The 26,955-nt window shown below is 35.0% G+C and overlaps 1 protein-coding gene across 1 annotated transcript in view; it reads left to right on the forward strand.

Annotated features, from left to right (window-relative positions):
• Positions 1-18,864, forward strand: part of SLC71A2 (solute carrier family 71 member 2) — a 29,295-nt gene extending 10,431 nt beyond the window's left edge. Inside the window, exons 2-12 of the mRNA XM_021541483.3 lie at positions 799-894; positions 3,892-3,954; positions 6,159-6,286; positions 7,137-7,251; positions 8,210-8,428; positions 9,508-9,621; positions 10,167-10,238; positions 12,701-12,813; positions 13,706-13,803; positions 15,590-15,747; positions 17,286-18,864. Of these exons, the coding sequence (XP_021397158.2) occupies positions 799-894; positions 3,892-3,954; positions 6,159-6,286; positions 7,137-7,251; positions 8,210-8,428; positions 9,508-9,621; positions 10,167-10,238; positions 12,701-12,813; positions 13,706-13,803; positions 15,590-15,747; positions 17,286-17,489 (1,380 nt within the window). The 3' untranslated portion in view covers positions 17,490-18,864. The remainder of the gene's footprint in view (positions 1-798; positions 895-3,891; positions 3,955-6,158; positions 6,287-7,136; positions 7,252-8,209; positions 8,429-9,507; positions 9,622-10,166; positions 10,239-12,700; positions 12,814-13,705; positions 13,804-15,589; positions 15,748-17,285) is intronic.
• The last annotated feature ends 8,091 nt before the right edge of the window (positions 18,865-26,955 follow it).

Raw genomic sequence — 26,955 nt, forward strand, 5'->3', positions numbered from 1 at the left:
CCTCTCTTTCTCTTTCTCTCCTCTCTTTCTCTTTCTCTCCTCTCTTTCTCTTTCTCTTTCTCTCCTCTCTTTCTCTTTCTCTCCTCTCTTTCTCTTTCTCTCCTCTCTTTCTCTTTCTCTCCTCTCTTTCTCTTTCCTCTTTCTCTTTCTCTCCTCTTTCTCTCCTCTCTTTCTCTTTCTCTTTCTCTCCTCTTTCTCTTTCTCTCCTCTCTTTGTCTTTCTCTTCTCTTTCTCTCCTCTCTTTCTCTCCCCTCTTTGCCTTTCTCTCCCCTCTTTCTCTTCCTTCCCCCTTCCCCTCCTTGACAAAATCAACTTCTTATTTGCTCATATTATGGCATTTTCATATATAAAAGTTATTCCTCTTCTGATTATGTACATTGTCATGATTTTGTTGAAGCAGTGCTGTGATCTTAATGAAGTGGATGTATCTTGTCACTTATAGAGGAAGCAGGGAGAGGTATACCATTAGTCACCTTGTCATGGAAGGGTTGCAAATAATGCAGGAGTGGGAGGAAGCCTAAAGGCATGTTGGAGCTGAAAGCAGTACAGGAGTACGGCCAATAATTCTTTTCAGTCCACAGGTGTTCAAGGGAACAAACTTGAAGTTCCCAAGGGATTTTTAATTGTTTTGTAATACAGAACAATTTCTCCTCCCTTGTTTGGCTTATTGTTGTTCCCATGGGCTTAGTTAGTAGGTCATGCTGAAAAGTGGTTATGCTCAAAACATATTTGTAAGAGATATTTGCACATGTAATGAGCTGGATGCGTATAACCACTGCATTTGTTTTTCTTTCTTAGCAACAAGGTATTGGTCGGCCGAGTGTATACCATGCAGTGGTGGTCATATTTTTGGAATTCTTTGCCTGGGGGCTCTTGACAACTCCAATGTTAACGGTAAGTATCACTCATCAGCTGTGTTCTTGGTATTTACAAGTGTTAATTTGCTAATTTCTAAGGATTTGGGATGTAATTTGCTTTACATTAATGCATATCTCGTTTCCTCAATTCAAGAAGTCTAAGCAGCTGAGATCTGGACTGCTGAAAGACTAGAAGATAAAGAACAGGAAATTAATTCTGCTGTACTGCTCTTTAACTCTTATATGCCTTTTAACACCAGTTTACTCTGTTGATTAAATTATCTTTGGAAATTCTGACTTTTTCAAGACTTCATAGTTTAGTTAATCTTCCCATAGTAACAATTGAGTAAACTATTCAACCCTTCATTAACAGTATACTCCCATGGGCTGACTGTTTTGTCAGCATGTAACTTAAAGTGCAAAGTCATTCATATAGGAAATGGGTTTCGTAAGTATTTAATATGTTCTGGTTATTTTCCAGATGAACAGATAATCTGAGTGTTTGGTAATAGAATATGAAGCATTTCATTTGAAGGCATGGATCTCGTTCATTTTAGTGGGCTCTGCCTGTGAGCAATTGCAGGAGGTCTACAAGTCCAGGTTTTAATTGCCTAATACTTGAAAACACACTTTGAATACATGGCAAGCAAAGTTTTGTGTGATTGAAAGAGTTAATTTTTTTCCTTCTCCAAACTCCAAGTAAGATAATGTACATAACTCTTGGAATGTGTTTGCCTAACTTTTCTAAAGAGAGTTGCTGAACTTCTTAACATAACTTAGTAATAAAAAAGTTTATATAAACAGTTAATGCATTTCCATAAAGCAGCTGTCTCACAAAATGACTGTCCTGTTATCCTGTCTTGCCAGTGTCAAAATACAGGGAAGCTTACTGGGTGGTCTTTCCTATATTTTCTTTATCTTTGCTTTTTTTTCTTAACCAAAGTGTGCAATTTCAACTTGCCCAAGTTTGACACTTCTCATCAAAAGGATAAATGTGCAAATCAATTCTTACAGATCTGTAAACCCCCACCAATTTTAATAAAACTATGTATTAGGTGGATTCTTTAGTAGTTGCCCAGTATACTGCTCCATTTGAAATAGGTCCATAGTTGAGGGTGATCATCTTTATTTGTAATCAGCTCTGTGAACACTGAATGGCTGCTGTGTGGTTTATATAATTTCAAGTAAGTTTGATACTTTGCACCTGTCTTGTGATGTACCTGTGATAGCTTACATTGGCATGCTTATGAGGCAGCAGTACTGATGTCATGTAGAGATATCTTATGAACAGGATTCAGCTTTGAACTGCCAGCTGCCTACTTCTGCTCAATCAGGTTAGTCAGGAAGGAAGGCCAGAAATTGACATGTCTGGCTTGTTTATCAAAGTTCATGGTTACTCATTTTTTGTGGGCTTTTTTCATGATTCTGTAGGTCATTGTCCACTTCAGTCTAATTAAAATGTTGCATACTATGAAAATAAATTGTTTGTATTTTTGATAGCTGAGATTATTTAAATTTTTAATTTTTAAATGGCTTTTTCAGTTCTTTTGACATCTGTCAGCAACTTGTAACCAGTGTTAGTAAATTACCATAAGCAATATTAATTACTTAATGTTTTCTCTTATACATATATATATATATATATATATATATATATATATATATATATATAATGTATCTATTGTTAGAACCTGAGTAAAGATGTTCCCTCTACCAGTTTGTCAACTTGCATTTCTTTTGTCTATAAAGTTACAAATTAATATAAAAAAACTTGAACTTAATATCAGCATCAGTGGTTGCCTCTCAGGAAAAAATACTAGAAAACAGCTCACAGGTAATTAGATTTGACTCTCTGAGTTTCCTGTTTTATGTTTGTTTTGTTCTTCTTTAACTTAAAAGATATCTACTTTTAGATCTGTAATTTGAATTCTGATCTTCTTTTTCCTCAATTCATAAGATCAGTGTTCTATCAGGTGAAAAATTGTTTTAAATACCTCATCAAAACATGATTCCAGAAGGGAAAAAGTGATGTAAATAAGGAGAATTATCTGACCAGTAATTAGTAAGAGAACCACCACTTTGATTAAACCTATGATTTGAGAATCTCAGTCTTCCTATAAAAAATAATGCTGATACTTTTCAGTGGCACTTTCTCAGTACACATATAAGTAATTTTTGTAATTGGTGGCACTTATCTATAAATATCAGGAGCAAATAAATGTGAGATTTGTTTTAATGTGAATTTTTGTGCATTTGTGCTTTGAACATCGCAGTAAGTTTTTTTAGTCAACATGGTACCACCTGTGAGGCCCCTTAACTCTAGCATATTTATGGTAAATCTGTTTAGCATAGATTAACATTCTTGCCCTTGAATTAGGACTGGTAGTAAAGCACCTTACATGAATTTGTAGCTGTATTTAAACACTCAGAACTCTTGCTGGTATTTGCAAGCATCTACTTACTAATTGGAAGTGTTTCTAACTATTCAGCTATTTAATAGCTGCTATGTGTTCAGTTGTGAAAACACTGTTTTTTCCTTGTCAATGTAAGTTTGCTGAATCTCATTTTCAGTCTTAAATATTGGCAGTGTTTGAGTCAACCTTTTACGAACTTAACTACATAAAAATTTAGTAATTTGTACTGCATGGTTTTTGCTTACACTGATCTTTTTGAGCAATGTCCCAAACCAACTATCTCTGCATTACAGTCTTTGCCAACAGGAATTTACGCTGATAACAGATATTAAATCTTGTTTACATTTTCTTGCAATGAGAAAAAAGAAGTAGATGCTACTTTTATTCTGGTTGTTCCAGGGTGGTTTTGTTTTTTTTCCTTTTCTTTGGTTTGATTTGGGTTTTTTTTTTCATGTTCTTTTTTTCTTTTTTTGTTTAGTTTTTATTTTGGGATAGGATCCTTTTTTTTTTGTAACAAGTTCTCATAGAGCTATCCTGTTTTACAAATCAAATTTAAACTTGGAATCAACTCTCTCCTGTCTCTCATTATTAAAATAGTGTTTTTTTCTCCTCCTGGTCAGGTCTTACATGAAACATTTCCCCATCATACATTTTTAATGAATGGTCTTATTCAAGGTGTTAAGGTAAGATGTTTTTTGAACCTCTGACCTAAATATTCTGTGTGTTGTCATATTTTGACTTGTCTCAACTACATTTTCCATAAGAACATACAAAACACTGAGCATGTAGTTAATTCTTAAACCATTTTTTCACTGTAGTGGTTGTTTCTTAGGCTGAATTCAAGTTTTCCTGTGGAAGTGGCAGCATCTTGAGACAAGTGGAATGTTTCTCAGAAATTTAAATTCCTCTCATTTGAATAGGTACCACTTGTAGCTATTTGTAATTTTGATAGGGATCGTTCTGAGAGTACAGCTAGGTTTTTATTGTCTGCTTCCTAATGTTGAATGATTTATATCAGAGGGAAATTAATGCAATCATGATGATACCATTGAGATAGAAAATGAAGCATTTAATCACTGTGATTTTGTCTTAAAATGTGGTATAAGAGCTAATTTTCATCAGGTTTGTTTTATTTCCTGGTCCTGTTTTTTTTAATCAGCTCTTGAACATTCTGTGATATTCAAGATATTCAGGGCAATTTATAGCTCACTTAGACCACTGCATTCACACAGTGATTATGTTGGATCTGTGGCCACAAAAAAGCTTGAAAGAGTTTTATATGATAACTAATGTAAAGTCTTTTCTTTGATAACTGTTGTGCTGAGAGGTTGCAAAGCCCTTGCTGAAACTTATGACTAAGATATTTACAGCACTTAGAAATGGTTTTTTATGCTGCGTAACAAATCTAAGGCATTGCTTTCAGCTGTAAGAACATAGGGTCTTTAGGATCAACCTGCTGTCTTGCATGGTGGGCTGGCAGGGCTGGCAGAACACAGTGCACTTGAGATATTGTTTTGTCTCAGACTGAAAGAGGAAGTTATCTTCTCATTGTTCTCACAGAAAAACAAAGCTCATGCTCCTCTTCCTGTTTTAAGTTTTTCTCTCACACTGCAATGTAACTGTGCATTTAAAGTAGTAAATAGAGGGTTCTCCATAGATTTTTTACAGAGCATGTCTGTAGAAAGTGCAGTAATGTAATGATTATTTGGGTTTATCTAACAGGTCTAATAAACTGGGGACCAAAGACTAGAGAGAGCTTGTACTTCCATGTCTTTTTTCTTTAAAATTTTGTTTGTGAAACATTTGAAGTGTTTTTGACAGCAAAATATGTTAGTTCATGTGGTACTGAAATCTGATTCTAAGGAACAGAAACACTTAATTTCAACTGAGTAAGACATCTGACTTTCTGAGGATCTGGTAGTCTGGCTTCGCAGCTTTTGCTCTCAGTCTACTTACTGAAAATGTTGAAAATCAGGATTTGGCAGAACACTTACTTAGTACAGCAGTCTGTATGCATATTAAACTTGTGACTATACTTGAATAAGAGAGCTAAGCTGAAGTTAGCCAGAGTAGGCTTCCCAGGTATTAAGGTGCTTACAGAACCATGCATTTACTAATGTTTGGACTTATGGCACAATTGGATTGATAAATGAAGAATGTAATAATTAGGAGGAACTGTTAACAAACCTGTGAAATACTTATTTTAATTCTCCTGTGTAATAAAATGGATTCATGAAATTCTGGAAAATCTAGTATTTGATCCTTAGCCAGTTTTTACTGTACATGTGACCTTTGCCACAGGAATCTCATTCTAGTGTCCCATCATCTCAAGTTGCTGGGCTTGCTCAAATGATTTTCTTAGTTCTTGCTCTTCCCAGATGTACTGTTCAGGATGAATATGTAGTATAAAGCAGTAAGTGTTTAATTTAATTTAAGCTATTATATTTGTTTCAGAGAGCAGTTATGTTACACAGAGTTCTCTTCTACGACAGTGCAAATTAGAGGGTAACTTGGGTTTGAAATCTAGCACAGAGTCTTTTGATAGAGGCTAAGATAATGTTTTTTGTGGAACTAGACTGTATTTTGGAGATTTTAAAGATTTAGCAGTCTATGTTATTTCTATATTGAATCAAATGGACCTTGAAAAAATGTATGCTGTATCTTTTATTTTTTTTTTTAATTCACTCAGGTTTAATAGATTTGAAACATAAAACATCAGAATCATGGAAAACTACACTATAGAACAAATAGTGTAAATTTTCAGTTATCTACAGATTCTGTATTTAGTTTCAAATCAATTTTCAATTTTATTATTATATTGTTTTAAAGTGAGCTTTACTTTGGAAATGTTGATGCAGACATACTAATTGTTTTTCTTCTGTCACAGGGTTTTTTGTCATTTCTCAGTGCTCCACTAATAGGTGCTCTCTCAGATGCTTGGGGAAGAAAATATTTTCTTCTTCTTACAGTTTTCTTCACCTGTGTCCCAATTCCACTAATGCGAATAAGCCCATGGTAAGTGGTACAAACTGCAAGCTTGTCAGGAGAGAGGAGATGTTTGGGGAAATGAGAGACAGTAAGACAAGAAGAAAGCAGCTTTCCTTTCAAATCATGATTGTATTATTCAGTAGCTTTTCTGTTCAAGATGTATTCAAATTCTGTATTCTAAAATTGGAAATAATGGAATGTGAACTGTATTCATACAAGTAAAGCAGTTATTGTAAGGATTTGATAATCCTGTCTAACTCTGTTTTAAGATCAGCTGATAATTTTTTCCCTTAATGACTGACAGTAATAAACATGTTTTTAAAGCTAAATGAACCTTAGTCTTTATTTGCTAGAGAAAAGTATAATTGTTGCAAGTGATATACTTTACTTCTTTGATTAGGACTTTAAAACCAAGTCAGTACTGCTTAGTTAAGACTTCAATTGCATTTACATTAATTGTGGAACTTGGAAGAATTACAAAAGAATTTTGTATATACTCTGAATACATTCAGAGTTCAGGTTCCATATATTATATATATGATAGTTTATTCCTTAACTGGCTGATGAAATGATTTCTAAGATAGTACCTATAGATATTTACACTCTCTAGTTCAAGTTATGAAAAATAAACTATGTCCTCAAGGGACCACTTCTTCTTTTAGATTGATGTATAGTAAACAGAAGAATATAAAAGAATTTAAATGCTGTTTTCCAGTATTTAAATGAGATGGTACAGTCATTCATTCATCTCCAGTAGAGTTCTGTGTTAGTTCTCAAGGAGCCCTCGTTCTAGGCTTAAACACAAACTTGCTTATTAGTAGGATAAAAAGCAAGAGATCTTAGTTCAAACTTTCTAATTTTGCTTTTAAATTATTAGGTGGTACTTCGCTATGATTGCAGTATCTGGAATCTTTTCTGTTACCTTTTCTGTAATATTTGCCTATGTAGCTGATGTAACACAAGAACATGAAAGAACTACAGCCTACGGACTGGTAAGATATGCTCAATTTGGGGAAAAAGGTCAGATTTAGACCTTCATATTGAACTTGGGTTTTGTTGTACAGATTGTTTCCAGATTACTGTAGAGAGTTTGATAAAGGAATGTACCATGGCTCAAGACACTGTGTTACAGTTCAGGCATGGAGTACTGTGCATTCATGGGGAACAGAATTAATATTTGACAACTTGCATAGAGGGCATGTGTAAGAAAGAATGTCTTAAGTTTTGCAAACAGAACATTAAATGTTAAAGACAATGCAAGTGATTTAATCTAGCAATAGTTTTCCATCACCTGAAATTTGCACATCTAGTTCATACAGCTTCTTTTTGGTATAGAAGGGCATTGTCTAATGTCAGAATGGTAAGGAAGGATGAAACCACATATTTAATTACTTAGATAAGACCTTTCTTAATGATCAAAAGATGAGGAAAATAATTTAGTTAGTACAAGCTAGTCCTTTCAGTGGTAACATAACTCCTGCCTAGTTTGCTTTCCTAATACCTATATTACTTTAAGTTTTAGAGGTCTACTGATAGACTTCCGTAGCGTTTAAACTTGTTTTAGGCAGGCATTTAAATTTACTGACAACTTTTGCCATCAAATCACTTCAAATTCATAATTAGAAAACAAAATCAAGGTTTTAGTCTATTTGAACGTAAGAGCCATTTTCCTTTGAGCTAAACCTGATCTTGGGAGTGCAAATCCTGTTTAGTGTGGTGTGCTGTTGAGAAGGCTGTATAAACTGTATTTAAGACCTATACTTACTGTTGTAAATGGTACGTGGTTTATTTACTTTTTTGTTTGGTTTGGGTTTTTTAGTTGAATTTTTACTGGTGTGTTTTTTAACTCACACTTCTAGGGAGGGGTGGTGGTGGTGAGCAAGTTACTTGCTTTTTCTGTAATGGGAGATTAACCACTTTGCTGACTTTGTAAACTGTTGTTGTGCATAGGTATCTGCCACCTTTGCAGCAAGTTTGGTAATCAGTCCTGCCATTGGAGCATACGTGTCTGCCAACTATGGGGATAGTCTGGTTGTACTGGTGGCCACGTTGGTGGCTGCTGTGGACATCTGCTTCATCCTGCTAGCTGTACCAGAATCTCTGCCAGAAAAAATAAGACCTGCTTCATGGGGATCTTCTATATCATGGGCACAGGCAGATCCTTTTGCAGTAAGATGTACTTTAATAAGTAATTTAATAATTTGGTGATTAATAAATAATAATTATTAGTTGCAGTTTGTAAGCTTGAGAAGTCGTCAGCCTTCCTGGTAGCTTGACTATTCGCTATAACATAGTCTCCACTTTCTGCTCTTGCCCGTAAAGATCTAACTACATTTGAAAAACAAAATCAAACCAAACTTTGTGGAATAAATAATTCTAAATTTGAAAATAATGTTTGGTGTGATATCCAAAGGGACAATACTTTAATTTTCTAACTTAGGTACTCCATTTTATTGCAAACAGAAATGCTGATTTCTTACGCCTCAGAAGTCAAGATTTTAAGGTTTTACATACTTTATGACTGTGCTTTTGGCAGTCTCTCTCCCCACCCTTATATCCACGTTTGGTTATATGTGATTTCTTTCTAGTAGAGGATGGATCTATAAAGCCCGGTTTTTTTTATATGCATATATAAGAAGGGCTAAAACATACTGTGCAGCCTGTATAGTAACTTGTTCACTCACTCCCATATACTCAGTTATTTTATGTTTTTGTTACACCTTGGTATCTTAGGAAAGGAAGAAGTGATTTTTCTTCACGGGATCTGTCCTGCTGGGAAGTGGTTGTGAATATTGAGAGATGAATGATATGCTTGAAAAACTGCAGTTACAGAATTTATTTCCAATTTATTTGTTCCTTAAAATAATTAATATAATTGATGAACAAGTGGAAGACTTGTATATTATTTGCTAGTATCTTTCAAAACAAATTATTACTATGGAGGTTCATTAGAAGGTATTAGGTCCATTAGGTATTATACTTATATAATGCTGGTTTTGGGGAGTAGTTTTGACTTGGCACTGAACAGTAGCTTCAAAAATCTTAATGGAAACTTTATTGAAGAATTGGGTTCCCCAAACTGTATATAAAGAGATTGTGACTTAAGGTTCAACTTAACAGTATTCGTGTGTAATTGTTTTGATGTGTATGCATACACAAGAAAAGGGAATCTATTTTTCTCTTTCCGTATGCTTTCATTAGACTTTGTACAAATGTTTCAGTACCTGCCTTGTTCTTTTGTTTTACAGTCTCTGAAGAAGGTTAGAAAAGATCCTACAGTTCTCCCGATCTGCGTTACAGTGTTGCTCTCCTATCTGCCTGAAGCTGGCCAGTATTCTAGTTTCTTTCTGTACTTGAGGCAGGTAAATGTTGGTGTCTTCACATCTTACTAAGGATGTTTAAATTAGTATTCCCTATGACCCCTTTCTTGTTATATACTTTCCTTAGAGACCTGCTTTTTGACAAAGTAAAGCTTTAAAATTAAAGCCAGGGTGCTTTGCTAAGCCAAGAACTGAGTAACACTTGACTCCTGATGCATAAAGCCTGTAGTGTCTTAAGCATGTGTTTACCTTAAGCATGCCTTTGTTCTCATTCAGTACAGCAGTTTCTGAGTCTGTCTTGAGGTGGGATCTTGCCTTTCAAAGACCTCTTGTGTTTGGAGGAGGGATAGAGAGCTTCAGTTTCCAGGTCCATGAATTCTTCTGTCTCCTTATTTTAAGGCAGTTTTGTTTTCCTGTATACTTTTCTTGGCAAAGAGTCAAGCATTATTCTTGAAAGTAGACACTTCCTCAATGGATCTTGTATAAATCTAGAGGAATGAGTGTTTTCATTGAGAAGATATTCATTGCTACTAATTGCTCTGGATTGTGTTTGGCCTTTGTTTCACACAATTTTTGCTTCTCTACAGATTATAGGCTTTGGATCTGCTAGCATTGCAGCATTTATAGCTGCGGTGGGCATTCTGTCCATAATAGCTCAGGTAAGCTTTGTTTCTTAGTGCTTCATTTAAGCTTATCTAAAAACTTTTTAAAACTTGCATTCACTAAATGTTGTATTCATGATACAGGCCATGTAAATTTCTTGCTTTGTATCAGCTTTCCTTAGAAATACTGGGTCTAGACATCAGAATGATAAAAATTGCTAAACTTGGATCCATAAATTCATTGGAATTCTGAGTTAAAATCATTAAAATTATACAGGAAATTTGTAACTAAATGCAAGACATTCTCAAAGGGAAATGCCTTATTTTAAATAAAAGTCATGCTGCTTGCACCCATTCAGTTGCCTTGTGCTATCAAATTTGCATATAGGCAGTCTTTCCAGGGTGACAGGCTCAGCTTGGAGGCTGAGGAGCTGTGAGGCCTTGGAATCTTCTTAAATGGAAACAGTGAGCTGATTTGTCAACAAATCCTTTATGTCTTTTGTAAATCAGAGTTTTTATGATGTGATTTTTGGTATCTTCATGGATACAGTTTGTCTTCTGTTCTGATAACAAGAGGAGGAATGGCATATAGAGCATGTTGTACCCTTGCTGCCATTCTCAGCAGAATGAAGGTCTTACTGTTTTGATGTAAACAACACATTGATCAATGTTCACCAGTTTTACTGGTGTCAGATGTGGCCTTCATTAGCAATTCAAATAATTTTTAAATCTTTATCCTGTGGTTTATTCTGAGACTATTGTGTGCACTCACATATGCCAGTCATACTTTATGCTGACCAGTATTTTTGCTAAAAATCTCTTAAGTTGGGTTCCCTTCTGGTTTATAATTTTCAGTGTTAAAATGAGGAAAATATTTTGATTTTTGAGCTTTTTGAAGAATACAGCTTACTGAAATAATCTTTGTTTATTGAAATAATCTTTGCTTCATAAGTACTGATTTATGATTTTGGATATCTCCAGAAAGAACTGAACACATGAAGGTAGAATTATTGTATTTTTTTCTATGTAGCATTCAAACTAGAAATGAGAAACAAGAAAGCTAGGGTGAGCAGTTGTCATTGGCTAGATGCCAAGTGCCCACCAAACTGCTCCAGCACTCCCCAGCCAGACGGGGAGAAAAATTAAGGTAAAAAACAACTCTTAGGTGGAGATAAGGCGGTTTATTAAAGCAAAAGCAAAAGTTTAGGCATGCACAAACAGGGGAAAAAAAAATAGATTTATTTTCTACTTCACATGAGCTAGCAGTGCTGAGCCACTTCCCAGGAAGCAGGAATTCCACATGTGTTGCAGTTGCTCTGGAAGGCAAACGTAAATAACATTCCTCCTCCTTTCCTCAGCTTTTAAATCTGAGCTGATACCATATGGGATGTGTTACTCCTTTGGTCAGTTTGGGTCAGCTGGCCAAGTTTTGTCCCCTCCCAGGATCTTAACCCATTCCCAATTTACTCTGGGGGAATGTTCAGAGACAGCGCTGATGCTCTGCCAGTGCTCAGCAGTAGCCAAAGCACTGGTGTGTTAACAACACCTTTCCAACTACCCACAGACCAGTGAGAGCTGCTGTAGGAAAATTAATTCCATCTCAGCCAGACTCAATATAATCCGGAAGAGACAAGGCAAGAGGGGAAGTGTATTCTGCTCTGCAGTTGTGGTTCCTTTTCTCTGTGTTTTTACTGAGACATTACTGAGTTTCTCCTGTTAAAGAAAAATGTGTGTTCCATTACATGAGTCAGGTTGTCCATCTGGACTTTGCTTTACTAGGAAGTGTCTGCATCTTGCCCGAGTGTCGTGTTGTATCTGAGTTCAGATCTCCTTCTCCCTCAGCAGTAATACTTCTAACAAATGGAAATACTGATCTTTGGTTAGGATTAGCTTCCATGTGCAAATGAAAAGGTTGTATCAGTGGTGTAAAGAGTCAGTACAAAATGTAATTTATGGTGCCTAGGAATTGGCCAAGTTTCAGTGTATGTGATGAAGGTGAAAAAAGGTCAGGATTTACTTGTAAGTTTAAATGTAAATTGGCAAAATAATTCCTTAGCTGACCTAAGGAGTTTATTTTCTTTTGAGCTAACAGTCTTTTTTTCTCTAGTATTTGTAGATACTGATAAATACAAGTAATGTGCAGCCTGCACTGTTTTTGCTTGGTAACAGCTTTTATTTTGTGGAATGCTCTATTCTGTAATACAGTAGGCTTGTAGAGGTGAAAATGAAAGTCTGCCTGCATTGGAAATAGCCACTGTCATCTAATATACATAGAGAGGGCAATATATATGCTTCTGGATTTCCCAAAGTAGTAACAATTTAAATGTTAAGAATATCTGTACATTAAATGTTGAAATGACTTACTTGTATTTTGGGCTTAATATAGGAGGAGAAAGAGGACAAATGGTGTGAATTCCTCATAATTTGAAAAGTCTTCTGAATTACTTTGCATGGGAGAAATTACTTTAGCAAGTCTGACTTCTAAAAACTTTTTTTGGTTAAACTAATTTCTCTTGCAGACTCTGTTTCTCAGTATCTTGATGAGATCTATAGGGAACAAAAACACGGTTCTCCTTGGTCTTGGCTTTCAGATCTTTCAGTTGGCTTGGTATGGTTTTGGATCTCAGTCTTGGTAAGCATACATTTTGCTATGTACATATTGGTTAAGGAACTGAAAAGTTTTTTTTCCCCCCAAGAAATTCTACTATTAATTCTGTTGTCATGGGTATTTGAGTGCTCTGGGAATTAAATATTCCCATTTTCATTACACTACCAAAATTTGGTCTGCATTTTACATATGTAGGAATGATGGAATTTCCTGTACATACAGCCCTTTTGAAAAGGGAGTCTTTGCAGCATTTTGTTCCACTGCGTATTAAGTCTATGAATGTGGTTAAAACTTTTTCTTAAACTCACAAGCTAATAAGTAGTATGTTCTCTTTAGTAATTCCACTACATCTATTTTACCCATTAGCTATTGGATTTACACTTGTTTTTGTTTTTCTAACATATTCTCTTACTCCAACTATAATCCCTCTTAGAAACTATCTAGAGTTTCTTCTGTTGGAAGAACTGTCTTTTAAGTAGAGACAATTAGAACCATAAGCTACAAAAACTTCTTTACAATGTGTGTCCTACTGAGAGGGATGAGTGCTTTCTTGTTGTTTGTCAGAGTACTTCCTAGTCAGTTGTAGAAGCTAGAGAATTGCATCACTGGGACACCCTGGGAAATTGTTTCTTCATGCAGTGTTTGGAGAGAAAAACCCACTTCACTCCTGTTCCCCTCTTTCTCTGCTAGGATGGAATCAAATTAAATGTGCTTCTGTTGCAACAAGTTCAGAATAATATATGGGAAGGGAACAGGAAGATAACCAGATAATTTCCGGTTCTTTAGGTGTTTTAATAAAAATATTTTGATTGGGAATGAAGCGTTAAATAAGGGTGCCCTTGTGGCTCTTGTGAGAGTGTGGGGAGTAATTATAAGGGCAGTCTCATTTTTAATTCAAATTATGTATTTAACACAGGATGATGTGGGCAGCGGGAGCTGTAGCAGCCATGTCAAGCATTACATTCCCAGCAATTAGTGCTCTGGTCTCACGAAATGCAGAGGCAGATCAACAAGGTGAGTGTTGGATAAATTGCTGTTTATGCATTAGACTGATTTTTTGTGTAGAAAGCAGATGAGTTATCTAGATGTACTTTTCAACTTTGTATGTTTTCACTTGGCAGTAGTTGTGGAAGTCTGCTAGTTTATGAAGAGAGGAAGGAAGTGCACAAATTTATCATATTTGCATTGTAAAATACATAATTGCTGATGAGCTACTTCTTGTCTTTCTTTCTGTAAAAGCACTGCAAAGGCAACAAAAACATTCTCTTTTTTTCTCTTCCTTTTATTATATGTGGTATTCTCTAAGTAGTCAGTGAGGATTAATGTAGCAATACTACCTTTTTAATTACACATTTTACCATACTGAAATAAATGTAGGAAAGAAGTTTCATTTTTTTTGTAGAAAAGTTGTGTCTATATGATAAAACACTTCAGATTTTCAAGGAATAGGAAAGGATGCCAAAGTAATCAGTTAATCTGAGAAAACACAGAATTTACTGGTTTTGATGTGAAAAGCAATATACAGTAAGAAATTACTCCTCCTTTAAAGCAAAATGAGAAGTCATTACAAATTAAAACACTGGTAAAAAGACTTAGTATTGTTCTTGAATTGAACTTGAATTTAGCATTCTCTAAAAAGTGTGTACGTATAGATTTTAAGTATCATTTATTCTTTACCATTGTATAATACGAAATAAGGTAAATGCAGTTAATCTGAGAAGTACAAGGGAGTTGCTGTTCCAGGAGGTAGATTTCTGTTGAAAGATGCAAAAGAGTATTTTACAAGGGTTTTTTTAATTATTCCCCTCTCCTCCATTGTTTTTTTTTTTTTGAGACATTTTAAAGATTTTTAAAGACCAGTTTTCTGTTTACATCAGGAAATGACAGTTTAGTTAAGCTGACAAAAGCCATTGAGCTTTGATTTTATGTGGAGGAAATCTGTGTTAATAGCTAAGGCTTTAAAGACTGAGGTTTTGCCACCTAGTGGCATGAAGATTTTAAACTTCCATTATCATCAACCTATGAAGTAAAAACTCGGACAGCTATCTTTTTTGCATGTTTTCTTTTCCTCCCATTTTATAAGTTATTGTCTTAAGAATGAAACAGATTATTAATATTGGAAAATAGCATTTTTAGACTCTTACTATGTGAAGTTATCATCAAAACACTTTTTGCACAATTATTGTCACAATTTCTTAAGTTGAAACAGAAATACACCTATAGCACTTTGGATTCTTTTTAAAGCTTGATTAATCAATGTAGTAGAGTCAATCAAGTATTGAATTTACTGCTGTATACTTAATTTACTGCACTTGGTAAGTTAGTTGGTATTTAAATACTCTCCACAATTTGTGCATATTTTCCCAATCACAGCTCTTAACACTTAGATACATTACTCTAAATTTCGCTTGAAAATAAATTGAATGGGAACGACATTTAAACTGTGCTATCTTCACTGTCTTTATTGTAGGCTTTGGGTGATAGTGGAAGAACTCTAATATTAAAAATGAAACTTTATTCATCATAAGTTATTAGGATAAATTTCTTTATAATCATAATGAAATATTATCCAATAACAGAAATAATAATTCTTCCAGTAATCTGTAAGTATAGTGACTGAACTATGGTGTGCAGAGGATTATTTTAGTCCAACAAAATTTTTTTCAATATACTTCTTACATCTTAGATTGCAGAAATAATTATTATATGCTCTAGTTTGGCACAATCAGAGCTCTTGGCTCTGAGCATTTCTTCTTCACTTAAAAAAAAAAAATCCTACTTTTTTTTTTTTCCTCATTAGGTGTTGTTCAAGGAATAATAACTGGAGTAAGAGGACTGTGCAGTGGCCTGGGACCAGCACTGTATGGCTTTATTTTCTTTCTCTTCCATGTGGAACTCAATGAATTGCTCCCTGATAACACTTCTGAAATAAAAATAAACCAGAATCCCAGTGATAAGGTTAGTTCAAAATTTGGTGTGGAGTTTGCTGTGTAGAACTCATAGGGCCAGAAATCTGTCTTCTTGGTTGACTTAGAATCATCAAACATTAACCTTAAACTACTTAATTCTCACTTTTCAGTTTTATTAAATAATTAAGATAGCTCATAATTTAAATGTAATAGTAAATACTTAAATTTACAGTAGTAGCAGCATTGGTTTCAGTATTATAACAGTACCAGGTAACTTCTTTTGATGTAAATTTACTGGAACTATAGTTTGAGTGAGGTTGCATCATTTTGATTATCCACAGGAAGCCCTTGTAGCAAACAGTGGAGTTGTAGGCTGTGTTGGAGAGTAATAATAACAATTGGCAATGCAATGACAAAGGGCAGCCTTTGAAAGATTTTTACTCCTCTCAGTGAAACCACAATTATATAGTACTCAAAAGCTGCTCAGATGAATGAGCTGTTATACTGCAAATGAGGGTGTATTAATTTATGGAAATTAATTTCTTCTTTTGAGTATTTGTGTGTGTATTACCTGTTGAAGATTTAATATAATAAAAATATATTTTTGATATGTTTACATTCTTTGTACAGATCATCAGCTGAAAAATTAGGCCTCTGGTTGTAACAGGAATTGAGGCAAGGGAAGTACCCGGTTGCTGTATAATTATGTTCAGCTATTTTCCCATTTCATTTGAGAATAGCTTCTTACATTTCTTTTGGTAGAATAAAAGTTCCCTGGATTGACAAGCTTCACCTTCTGTTTGATCTACTTTTAGTTTACACAGATACAGTTAAAGAAAAGTTGTTAAAGATTAAAAAATAGCTGGATTGTTGACATTTTTCTTTTGTGGAGGTTTGTCATCAAACCTGGCTGATTTAAATTTTATCTTAAAACTTTTTGGGTGTTTGTTTTTAGTTGGGGCTTTGAAATGTGGGTAAGATTTATTTCTGAATTTTAAAATAAACTGCTTAGAATCAAGAGAGACTAACTCCAAATACTGAGTTATCATACATAAATAACATGTCTCTGCAATGGGGATGATCTCACTGTTATTTTGCTCACCCATATTTTGATTTTTTTGGAGATGCTTATTTATTTGGCTAATATTTGGCTGGATTCTAGATATCTGATTTATGGAAAAGTGAAGCTAAGGTTTATTGAGTGTTTGTACTTCTGGTTGTTTGTGTTCAGAGGAGTCTCGTTGATTTAACAGGCATGTTGCCTAAAACAAAAAAAAAATTACAAAAAAAGCATGCAGTCAATATCTGTTTCATTAGCTAGGCAATCATACTTTCAATTGAAAATTTTATGTCTTTTTGGTTTTTAGATCAATGTGGATATCAGGTGAGGAATCTGTGGGGATTTTAGATGTAGAAAATTTAATTTACAGTGCACATATGAACCTGTTTGCAAAAGTTTTATAGTCCCCATAAATATGTCTCTCATGATCTCCCTCCTTTGTGGTGTAGTTCATAATGTAGATTTCACAATTCTGCACATTTCAGTGTCTGAAACATGAATTGGTTTTTATGCTTGTTTTCCTGTAGAGAGCAATCATTCCTGGTCCCCCCTTCCTGGTTGGAGCGTGCATTGTTCTCCTGGCTTTTCTAGTCGCCTTATGTATTCCTGAGAACAACAAAGCCAGCAGTACCAAAAAACACAGCAACAGCATCAGCAGCAGTCTGAGTAACAACCTAGACCAAAGCAATGAAGAGGACATCGAGCCATTGCTGCAGGATAGCAGTGTATGAAGGCTGAATTCTGAGGGGCCAATGGAACAAATTCATGTGCTGAATTGTGGCTCTGGAAGCTTGGTGGGAGGCACAGAGTGTCTTGCCTTTGGGGAGAAGGCAGCTGTGACAGGAGGTCACCTGCTGTATACTACTTGAGGTTGATGTCATGCTTGCAGGAGTGTTTTTTTAAAACAGCAGGTCACAAGCTGGTGTGATTTTACCTGGTATTGGACTGCAAATGCTGCATAAAATTCTGATATTGGGTAGAAAACTGTATAGAGAGATAGAATTTTTTTAAAGTTTGAATGTTTAGTTCCCAAAATTGCAAGATAATGTGAAATGAACAGGTTTGAGTCAGAACAATTTCAGCCATCACTATAATAGGTTATTTATGCCTTTTTGTCTTCATCTATGCCACATGTAGTCTTCATAGTATGGAAGGCACTGATCCCTATATAGTTTTGGTACCTGAAATAGTGGTTATCAATTAAATTCTCAAATGTTACTTACTAGCAAGAAGTTAGTAGTTACCAGAAAGCAGTGATGAAACTGAGATGGCAGAATTGTGAATGTGTGTGATCACACATTATAGTACTTACCCATAAATGAAAGTCATACAGAAACCCTAAACCCACACTCTGGAATAATCAGTTGTGTGCAGTTAAAGCAAATCCAGATGACACCCAAGATTCAGGTCCCATTAACATTCTGCATATAAAAAATACAATTTTAATATTAAAATGAGCAGTGTCATAAATACAGACACTTTTAAGTGCGTGCCAGAGTACTTTACATAAAAATATATATGTCTGCACTGCATTATGTCACTTTATCTGTCATATAAATGAATTTTTTCCTATTAATTCTTTCACCGCTGCCTTAACTGCTTCTTAGTGTTCAGTTATTAATCATATTCAGCCTTCATATCACTGTCTTACCTGCTGAATATCATGGATATATTAATATATTTTTTTAAAGCTGCTTCAAAGGAGTTATGAGTAATAACAAATGTGCTAATTTTTAGAGACTTTTATGAAGAAGACAGAAATTTGTATGTATTTTGCTGCAGTGTAAATGGACTATTAAACCAAACTTTGATGAAATACTCCTATGAATGTTTTATATGTATGCAATATATGTAGATATTTGTAAGGAGTTTTAATTTTTCCAGATGGGGTGCTGTGTAAATCATGTATTTATAAATGTAATGAGGGTACAGACAGTTATACAGTTTTTTAAAAGGATTGTGTATTGACTGAACAAATTTTAAAAATATATATTTTGAAACTTGTTCTACATAGAGCACAGATAAGAAACCTTTTGTACTATGCAGGTTGTTTTTTAAGTTAATAAGCTTCCTAATGCGTAATAAATATAAATATTAAGCCTCCTAGGTTTCATGAGTAAGTGTGTGTTTTTCCAAGTTCACTGTTGTGCTTTTGCTGCTTCAGAGCAGAGGTGGGTTTATGCTAGTGTTGGATGACAGTACCTGAATTCCTGTTCTGTTGTGTTGTGTCTGTGTTATCACATGGTGAAAAACATGCTTTGCTTAGAAATTTCTTTGGTATCTGACATGGTATCCACTGGGGTAGAGAAGTGGAGAATGAAAGTACAAAAAAACTCCCAAGAATAATTTCTGATCTGAACAGTGCTGCAGAATTAATATGTTTTTTCTGAGGAGGCTTGGGTTGCTGTTCTTTGAATTTCTTGTAATTCAACCCCAATGGGTTTTTATGCTCGTTAATCTTTTTTTGCTGCAGGCTAGACTGCAGTTGGGTAGGTTTTGTGTGATCCCAGCTTAGAATGTACTTAAACTTGATACATGGAATAAAATACAGTATGTTAGTATTAAAAGTAGCAGTTGTCAAATTTTTTACTGCTGATAGTATCCCAGCAACAGATCAGATTTTTTGAAGTAAAATCTCAGAATCAAAGAATGGTTGGAAGGGACCTTTAAAGGTCATGGGACAGGGACATCTTTCACTAGAGCAGGTTGCTCAGAGCCACCCTATCCAACCCGACCTTGAACTTTCCAGGATTTCCAGGAATGGGTAATCCACAGCTTCTCTGGGCAGCCTGTGACAGTGCCTCACCACCCTTATTGTAGACATTTTCATCCGTATGTTCAATCTAAACTTAACCCTTTTCATTTTAAAGCTCTTACTCTTTGTCCTGTTCCTACATGCCTTGTTGAAATGCTGCCTCCTTTCCTAAAGGTCTTTTTTATATATTGAAGGGCTCACCCCAGAGCCTTCTTTCTTGCTGGCCAAACAACCCCAGCTCTCTCAGCAAGTCTTCACAGGAGAGCTGCTCCAGTCCCTCAATCATCTTTGTGCCCTCCTCACTCCAACAGATTTATGGTTTCCTGTGCTGGGGAATCCAGTGTGAATGCAAAAAATAATTTTAAGCATGCACTCTTACTGAATATAAATTATTATATGTACTACTCTGCTGATTAAGTACACAATAAAAAAGTAGAAAGGTAAGCTATAGATTAGATAAACAGTTTTTAAATATTTTTATGAGTAGTGTAAAGGATTTTTCTGTTCCCAGTAGAAGATTAGTAAATGATACTCAGAAATACCCGATGCCTCATTAGTTTTAGAAATTTTTGTTCAATACAGTGGTACAGAGATTCGAAGTTTGGTTCTAATTTCAATTTACCTTGATTTTAATCTTCAATATGTATTTAATATGTTTTTAGTATCTGTCATTACTGAAAAAGATACCTCACAAAGATATTGATCCAAATGGAAAGGGTGTTGAAGGCTGTGCTTACAAAGTCATGATCTTTTTCAGTCCTGCTCACTATGTATGCAGAGGTGTATTAATATTCAGTTTAATACTCAACCAGTAAGTTTCCATTTTCCCTGATGTCAGTCAGTTGGATTTGCAAACTAATTGAAAGGTCTTCAATTTTTGTATTGTTAACAAATGGATTGAAAAACATCCCTCTGGAAGATTTTTAAAATGGGTTATAAAGTTACTTCCCCTGTAGAAGTGTACAGGTACTAGAGGTTTTTATGGGTGAGACTTCTACACTTCTTTTTGCAACAAAATTGCATGATGACGGAAACTTTTTAAACTTTTGTTTTTAAAGTGTTCCCGCCATAAAATAACTTTATTTTAAAAAGGAAATTTTTCTTGCTTATTGTTAGAACATATTTATCTTGAAGAGACACATTGAATGTTTTTATTTTTCAAAAACATTGCATAGTACCAGCAGGCCCTTTTCATCACAGAAAGGGTCAGGAGATGTGGAACAATGCTTTCTCTTCTGTGAAAGAAAAATGTAAGTTTGACATGGGATAACCAGTGAACCCTGGTAGTATAGAAGACTTTCATGGTAACTCCCCATCTGATTCCAAAGTATTGTAAAGATTCTAATATTGAAAGGTCTTGTTTTTATACAATTACCACTTTGATGACAATGTAGTACTTTGTGTACTTTTGTCTCCAGTTTATTTGCCGTACTAGCTTGCCCAGTGATCCAGTGAATAAACTTCACTCTTGCTGTAACTTATCCTTAGATCCCTTTTTTGTAAGGGATTCTATTCAAAGCAGCCACTGTATCAGTGGTTACACTTGTACAGTTTTTTCACAAAAGAGAACTTTAAATAAAGGAACGGCTTACTTTTGAGCATCTGCCTTTTCTATTACGTCTTTTTATTAGGGATTGACTAAAAAGTTGCTCTTTATGAACTTAATAATGAAAAAAAATCTAGCAAGTACCTTAAACTGAGACAGGTTAGGAATACTTGTAGTTTCAAATCTCCCACAACCCATAACTTGTTCTAATATTTTTTCATTCAAACCTTCAGTGTTTTTCTTCAAACTTCAAAGTATTTTCTGTGAAATTTGTGAAATACTGGATTGAATCACAGGACTTCAAACATTGCTGAAAAAACTTGTAGAGGCTGTTCTTCATGTCCTGTATGGGTAGTCTGTAAATGCCCTGTAAATACTTGTGGCTCTTATACTATTGTTAGCTAATGCCTAAAGGTACAATATACACTCAAAAAGTGGTTCATTATTAGCAATAACACTTGTAAATTTGTATTTCAAGTTCTTACTTTGATGATTTCAAATTTTTTGGGCAACTTTTTCTCAAATTCGACTACATTATCAGTGATATTACCACACAAAGTGGTTGATTAATGTCTTGCACTAGGGGCAGAAGTATCATTTGTGTTACCTTTGATCTGCATGGATTCTTTTCCAGACTATTTTGAGAGACCAGATCATTTTGTGAGGGTTAGTTTAGTTGCAAATAGGTAATACAGTCCACAGATGCACTTAACTGGGCACATGTAAATGTCAGTACACTGAAAATGAAAGAAGGAGTGCGGGTATCACTGTCAACTCCCTTCTGCATTGTGAAGCACCCAGTTCCTCAAGGGTGCCTTGTGTTCTGTCTGCCTTAAGTGTGACTGTCTGGCACACACACCAGATGAGAGTGCAGTGTCAAGATATGTTATGTATTAGTAAAGTTGTACTTATTTCTTAATACTTTCAGGTGGTAAATAAAATACTTTTATTTTAGAAAAAAAAAACAACAATAACTAATGCTTTCCTTCTTGTACCCCTAAGGTGTGCTTAGCCTCCAGGCAGGAGACCATTGCTCCAGAGCATGTTTTATTGCAGTGTAAGAATGTGCAGTAAGAGTAAGACAGTGCTTCACTTCCTCCATGTGGTAATGGGCATGCTTCTTTGGGGCAGTTGATTGTCTCTGTTTGTGTGGAGCTGTGCTGCTGATCCAGAGGAACAAAGTTCTAGTTGTTCTAATAAAATTTATCTTTCTTTTTTTTTTTTTTTTTTTTTTTAATTTTTGTTTTCAGAAGAAATCAAACACAGTTTCCTCTCCAAAAAAGCAGGGAAAGACATTATGAATTAACAGTACAAAGATCTGCAAAACTATACTTGGGAAACTTCTTTTCCTCTATCCTCAGAAATTTTGCTCTGTTGTGTACATGCATTTATAGTGAAAATATGATGCTATTGTACTTTGATTATAATATACTAGAAGATCATAATAAAACCTATGATAAATAAACTTAAGACTTTTGATTGTTTTAACAGGCATGTTAAGCAATATGTTATGTATATACTAGCATCATTATGTCTCCTAGCAAGAAGAGGATTTAATTTTAAAAGTTGTTTAAAAATTTTGGTTATACTTTTCTGTTGTGGTCCAAAAGCTTTCACTCGCAGGATCTTCCAAGCTCAGTTGGCTAAGCTGAGACGCTTCTGGGCAACCTGAAAAAGCTGATAAACCAGGATGAATTGATCAGCTGAATAGCCTATTTTTTATGTTTTTGAGGAAACTGAGCATGACTTCTAGCCCTCTGTTAAGTGGCATGCTGTCTCATGGGTTCCATTTCATGATCTTAGTGGTGAGATTGATCTAAGAGTAAAATCTTGAATCTGGCATGTGTAAATAATTAAATCAGACTTTTATTTCCTAGACAATTTCTCCTGAACAAGTCTTACAGAAAAGAAGTTCATCTTCTCCCATTGCCTCAAAAGAATAGTCTTGCTCTGTTTTCTAAAAGAACACTGTAGTAAGAGAATGGAAGGTGGGTGTTGGGCATGGTTCAGAGTACAGTCCCAGGCCTAGCATTGCTACTCTGCTGCCCTTGCAGTCTATTTTCTGTTGCTGTAAAAGTGCCTTTATATATTGCATTTTCAGCACTCGACCTTAAAGCAAATGTGTTAAAATCCTTCCTTAATTTGAAAGTAAATGCTGCATCACCAGCTGAATCTCTGAGAAGTACAGAGCTGCGTGATTTAAGTGCAATTGACTGCATTACATGCTAGCAGTTTGGAAGTCAATATTTTTTATAGTCCTTTTTTCTGTTGACATGAAAAAATGGCCACTTCTGATTGCAAGTGAGAACTTAGGCTTATGGATTTCAGAAAATTGCTTGTATCTGAAGTGTCCTTTAACTGATGCCTGATGTATGCCTTAATGCTTGTGTTTTGTAAGAAACAGGTTGTAAAGAAGATTGGGCTGCTTGCTCTGCTCATCTTAATGTAGGCAAAAATCTGCTCAGCAGGACCTTACTTGATGATGATGCAAGAAAAACTATTGGTGAATAACAGGCAGACAACATAATTCATGACAGATTACTTTTATACACGTGGAAAGAGTTGATCTTGAAAACTTTGCAGTGGTTATATTGTTTTGTCCAGAAAATCTATTATAAAGGAGATTTTGTAGGCAATTATTTTTTTTCCCCTTCTCCCAGTTCTGTTGAAGAGTATTTTTAAGGGTATTTTATATTTTGAAGCAAGTCAAAGTCTAGTCTTTTTCTACAGTCTTTTCTGAAAGTCCTGATGAATTCTCTTTAACTAAGAGGAACTTAATCATATATGGGAGTGTCTGCTTTATCATATGTAGGTACCATTTTTGATAACTTAATGCTGTTTCTTAGTAAAGTGGTTCAAACATCTTCTGAAAAGCAGTGAAGGGTAAAAAAACCAAAATAAGACAAAATTGTTTTAGTAACAGACTGAAGTGTTAAGCACTGAAGAAAAAAAGTTAAACATGAAGGTCTAAGCATCATTCCATGTTGCTTAATGCCCAAAAGCAGCTTTTTCTTGCTTACTTCTTTATGTTTGCATTATAAAAAAAATGTGTATTTTTTCATCATTGGCATCACCTCTAACTGGCTTATAAATAGTTGAAACATCAAACCTGCCCGGCTACCTAGTCCTAGTATGCTTTGTGCTCATGCTTGACTGTATTGGGAGTGTTAATTCACTGCAGCTAGTGGTAACAGAAAGTTCAAAACATATATTTAAGTAAAATAGTAGCATATTTTAAGTACAATGTTTAAATATACATTCAAAAGGTGTACATATTTTTTAACACTGAAAGAAAAATAAAACTTAAAAGGAAGATTGAGAAATGTAAATATTCACTAGACTATGCTACCCAAAGTAAATTGCATTCTGCATATCCTTGTCAGGCACACATTTTGACCTCAGAGAGATGTTGCAGGCCTCTGTGCAGCCCTTAGAGGAAAAAGCTGTTTGCAGAGCTGATAATTTGTGACTTTAACTGAGTGGTTAAGGATTTAATCTTCTTGGACAATAGATTTTCATTTTTCCTCAAGAAGTAAGCTCTCCCTACCAATGAGTTTGCTTTCATTTTTCAGACATGAAAGCATGTTTGGAAAAGCACCTTGGGAAATATAGAGCACTAGAAACTCTTAATGATCCTGGTATAACGTAATCAAAAATAAATTCAGGTTTTTTTACTTTTATTACAAATCACAAAAAAAACCCCAGAAGATGTTGCAAGATCAACAGAAGAGCTTAATTTTTAGTGTTTCAGAATAATTCTGAAAGTATTTGTCTATGTATGAAATACATCAACCACAGCTGCCTTTCCTGAAGGTGACAGGAAAGAAAAATGTGATAAAGGTCAGACTGTCAGGCAGCCTATTATGAGCAAAACACTTTCATAGGATAGAGCCTCCCCAGGAGTGGGTTGGTTCCACCTTGACATTACAGCATCTGTCAAAAGGAAAAACAACTCATGACTCCAGGTAATAACTGAAGGTAGTAAAAACAACTCATTTGCCCTATTTCTTCCATCTCTAGGGGGAAAAATACATCAAGCTACCATGTCGCAATCATATTAAAAAGTTCTGCACAGTTGCCTCAAGCAGTTGGTTGAGGTCTTTTACTTTATTACAAAATATACAAAAGTAAAACCTAATCTCTAATTTTGTGGACGGAGCCCATGGTAAATATATTTGAATTTATTTTGTTTTATTCAGTGTTGGGTGTAGTCATATTTGGAGAAAGAGCAATAAAAATGGAGCATTACAGGTTTGTACCTTTAGAGGTAAATTTTTAAAGTTCTCTTTTAAATTTTTTTCCCTAATTGCAAAGGCTCCAGAATCCAACTAAGAGTTTCAGCTGATGTATTTCTGTATTATTACTGTATTTCTACATGATTACCAGAAATCCCAACCTACCTAGAGCAGAGTGCAGACAGAGTAATTAAATGTATTGAAAGTGCATTTGAGAAAGTGTGGTATAACTGAAGAAAGAGGAGGAAAGAAGACAGCATAACTTCTAACCAACTGTATTTTCAAACCTGATTAAAAATCCTCATGAGGTGAGCAAGATTTATCTGTATAAAGCTACATGAAAGATTAACACTGGTTGCAGAAAGTTTTGTTAATATAATTTTGATAGAAGGTGTTTTCCTTTAAGACCTAGCTTTGAATTGAAATATTTTTGACGTGACATTGATCAATGATTTTGGCAAAGGTTATACCTTAAATGTACCTAGATTTTTGAATTTAAACCTATGAATCAATAACTAATAAGAAAATCTGCTCAGCGAACTTGATCTCTGAGAAATGGCCTTCAAAGAAGAGAATTTGAATTCAACCCCATCTCACATATCCATTTTCCTCTCATACCCTGTGTGCCATGAACTTACAGGAAACAGAGGAAAACCTACACCTTCAGATAACTTGCTCTTTAAAGGCTCCAACTGCCACAAGTCTCAGGTGTTCATTTTGCAATTGATTCCAGTAGGATACAATTTCTTAACAATAGTGCTGCAAAAATGTCTTTTATTTATTTGTTCATGTTGCAATATTATTTTTGCCCTTAGATGACAATTCTTTTCTGCCCATGCAACTTTTGAGAAGGTTTGTAGCAGTTGGTACATGACAGCATTTAGCAGCAAATGGCCATGCTTTAATTGGAGTGTTCAGCTTTTTGTCAAAGGAATGTTTGCTACTCTCTTGTGTAGCTTTTGTCCTGCATAAAAAAAAAAGACCTAAAATTCTAAGGAAAGGCTGACACAGCAGTCCTATTTAGAGCAATGTGCTGATCACTTAAGACTTGACTGCATTGTTTCTTTACTGCCTAAGGTTGTGGTGATAATCCCATTGGCAGGAGGGACTGATAGTGCCTGTCACTGCTAGTTGCAGATGTCTAGAAAGCCTACTGTTAGCAAAAAAAAAAAAAAAATATACCAGAAAATCTTGTCTTTTGTTTTCAGACTTTCTACTTTCATGTCATGATCTCAAGAGCACTGTAAGGTGCAGGTGTCATTGTAAAAAGATAGTACCACTTTATTCCTAAGAGAAATTAGTCATAGAAGAAAATCTTAGCTGAGGAAGTAGTACATCCATCCACAAACCCCAGAGTGGTATTTGAGTTAGAAAGTGCCTTAAGGCACTGAGCTTCAAATACTTGGGTGAAACATCATACACTCTTTTTTGATGTTAGTCTGAGACCTTGTCAGTTCTTTTAGACAATACAACACCAGTGTTCTATCAAAAAGGTACTGAACTATCTGATAAAATTATATCTGGCATCACCCTAAAACTCGAAGGACCACAAAAAGCTTTACCAACTGGAAGAAAACTATGGTTCTAATGCTAAATAAGACAATCCCCAGCACAGACATACTGAGGAAGTGAAAAGTCCTCCTTGGCTCTTTGAAAGTGTC

Source organism: Lonchura striata, chromosome Z, assembly GCF_046129695.1.
Source record: "Lonchura striata isolate bLonStr1 chromosome Z, bLonStr1.mat, whole genome shotgun sequence".
NCBI lineage: Eukaryota > Metazoa > Chordata > Aves > Passeriformes > Estrildidae > Lonchura > Lonchura striata.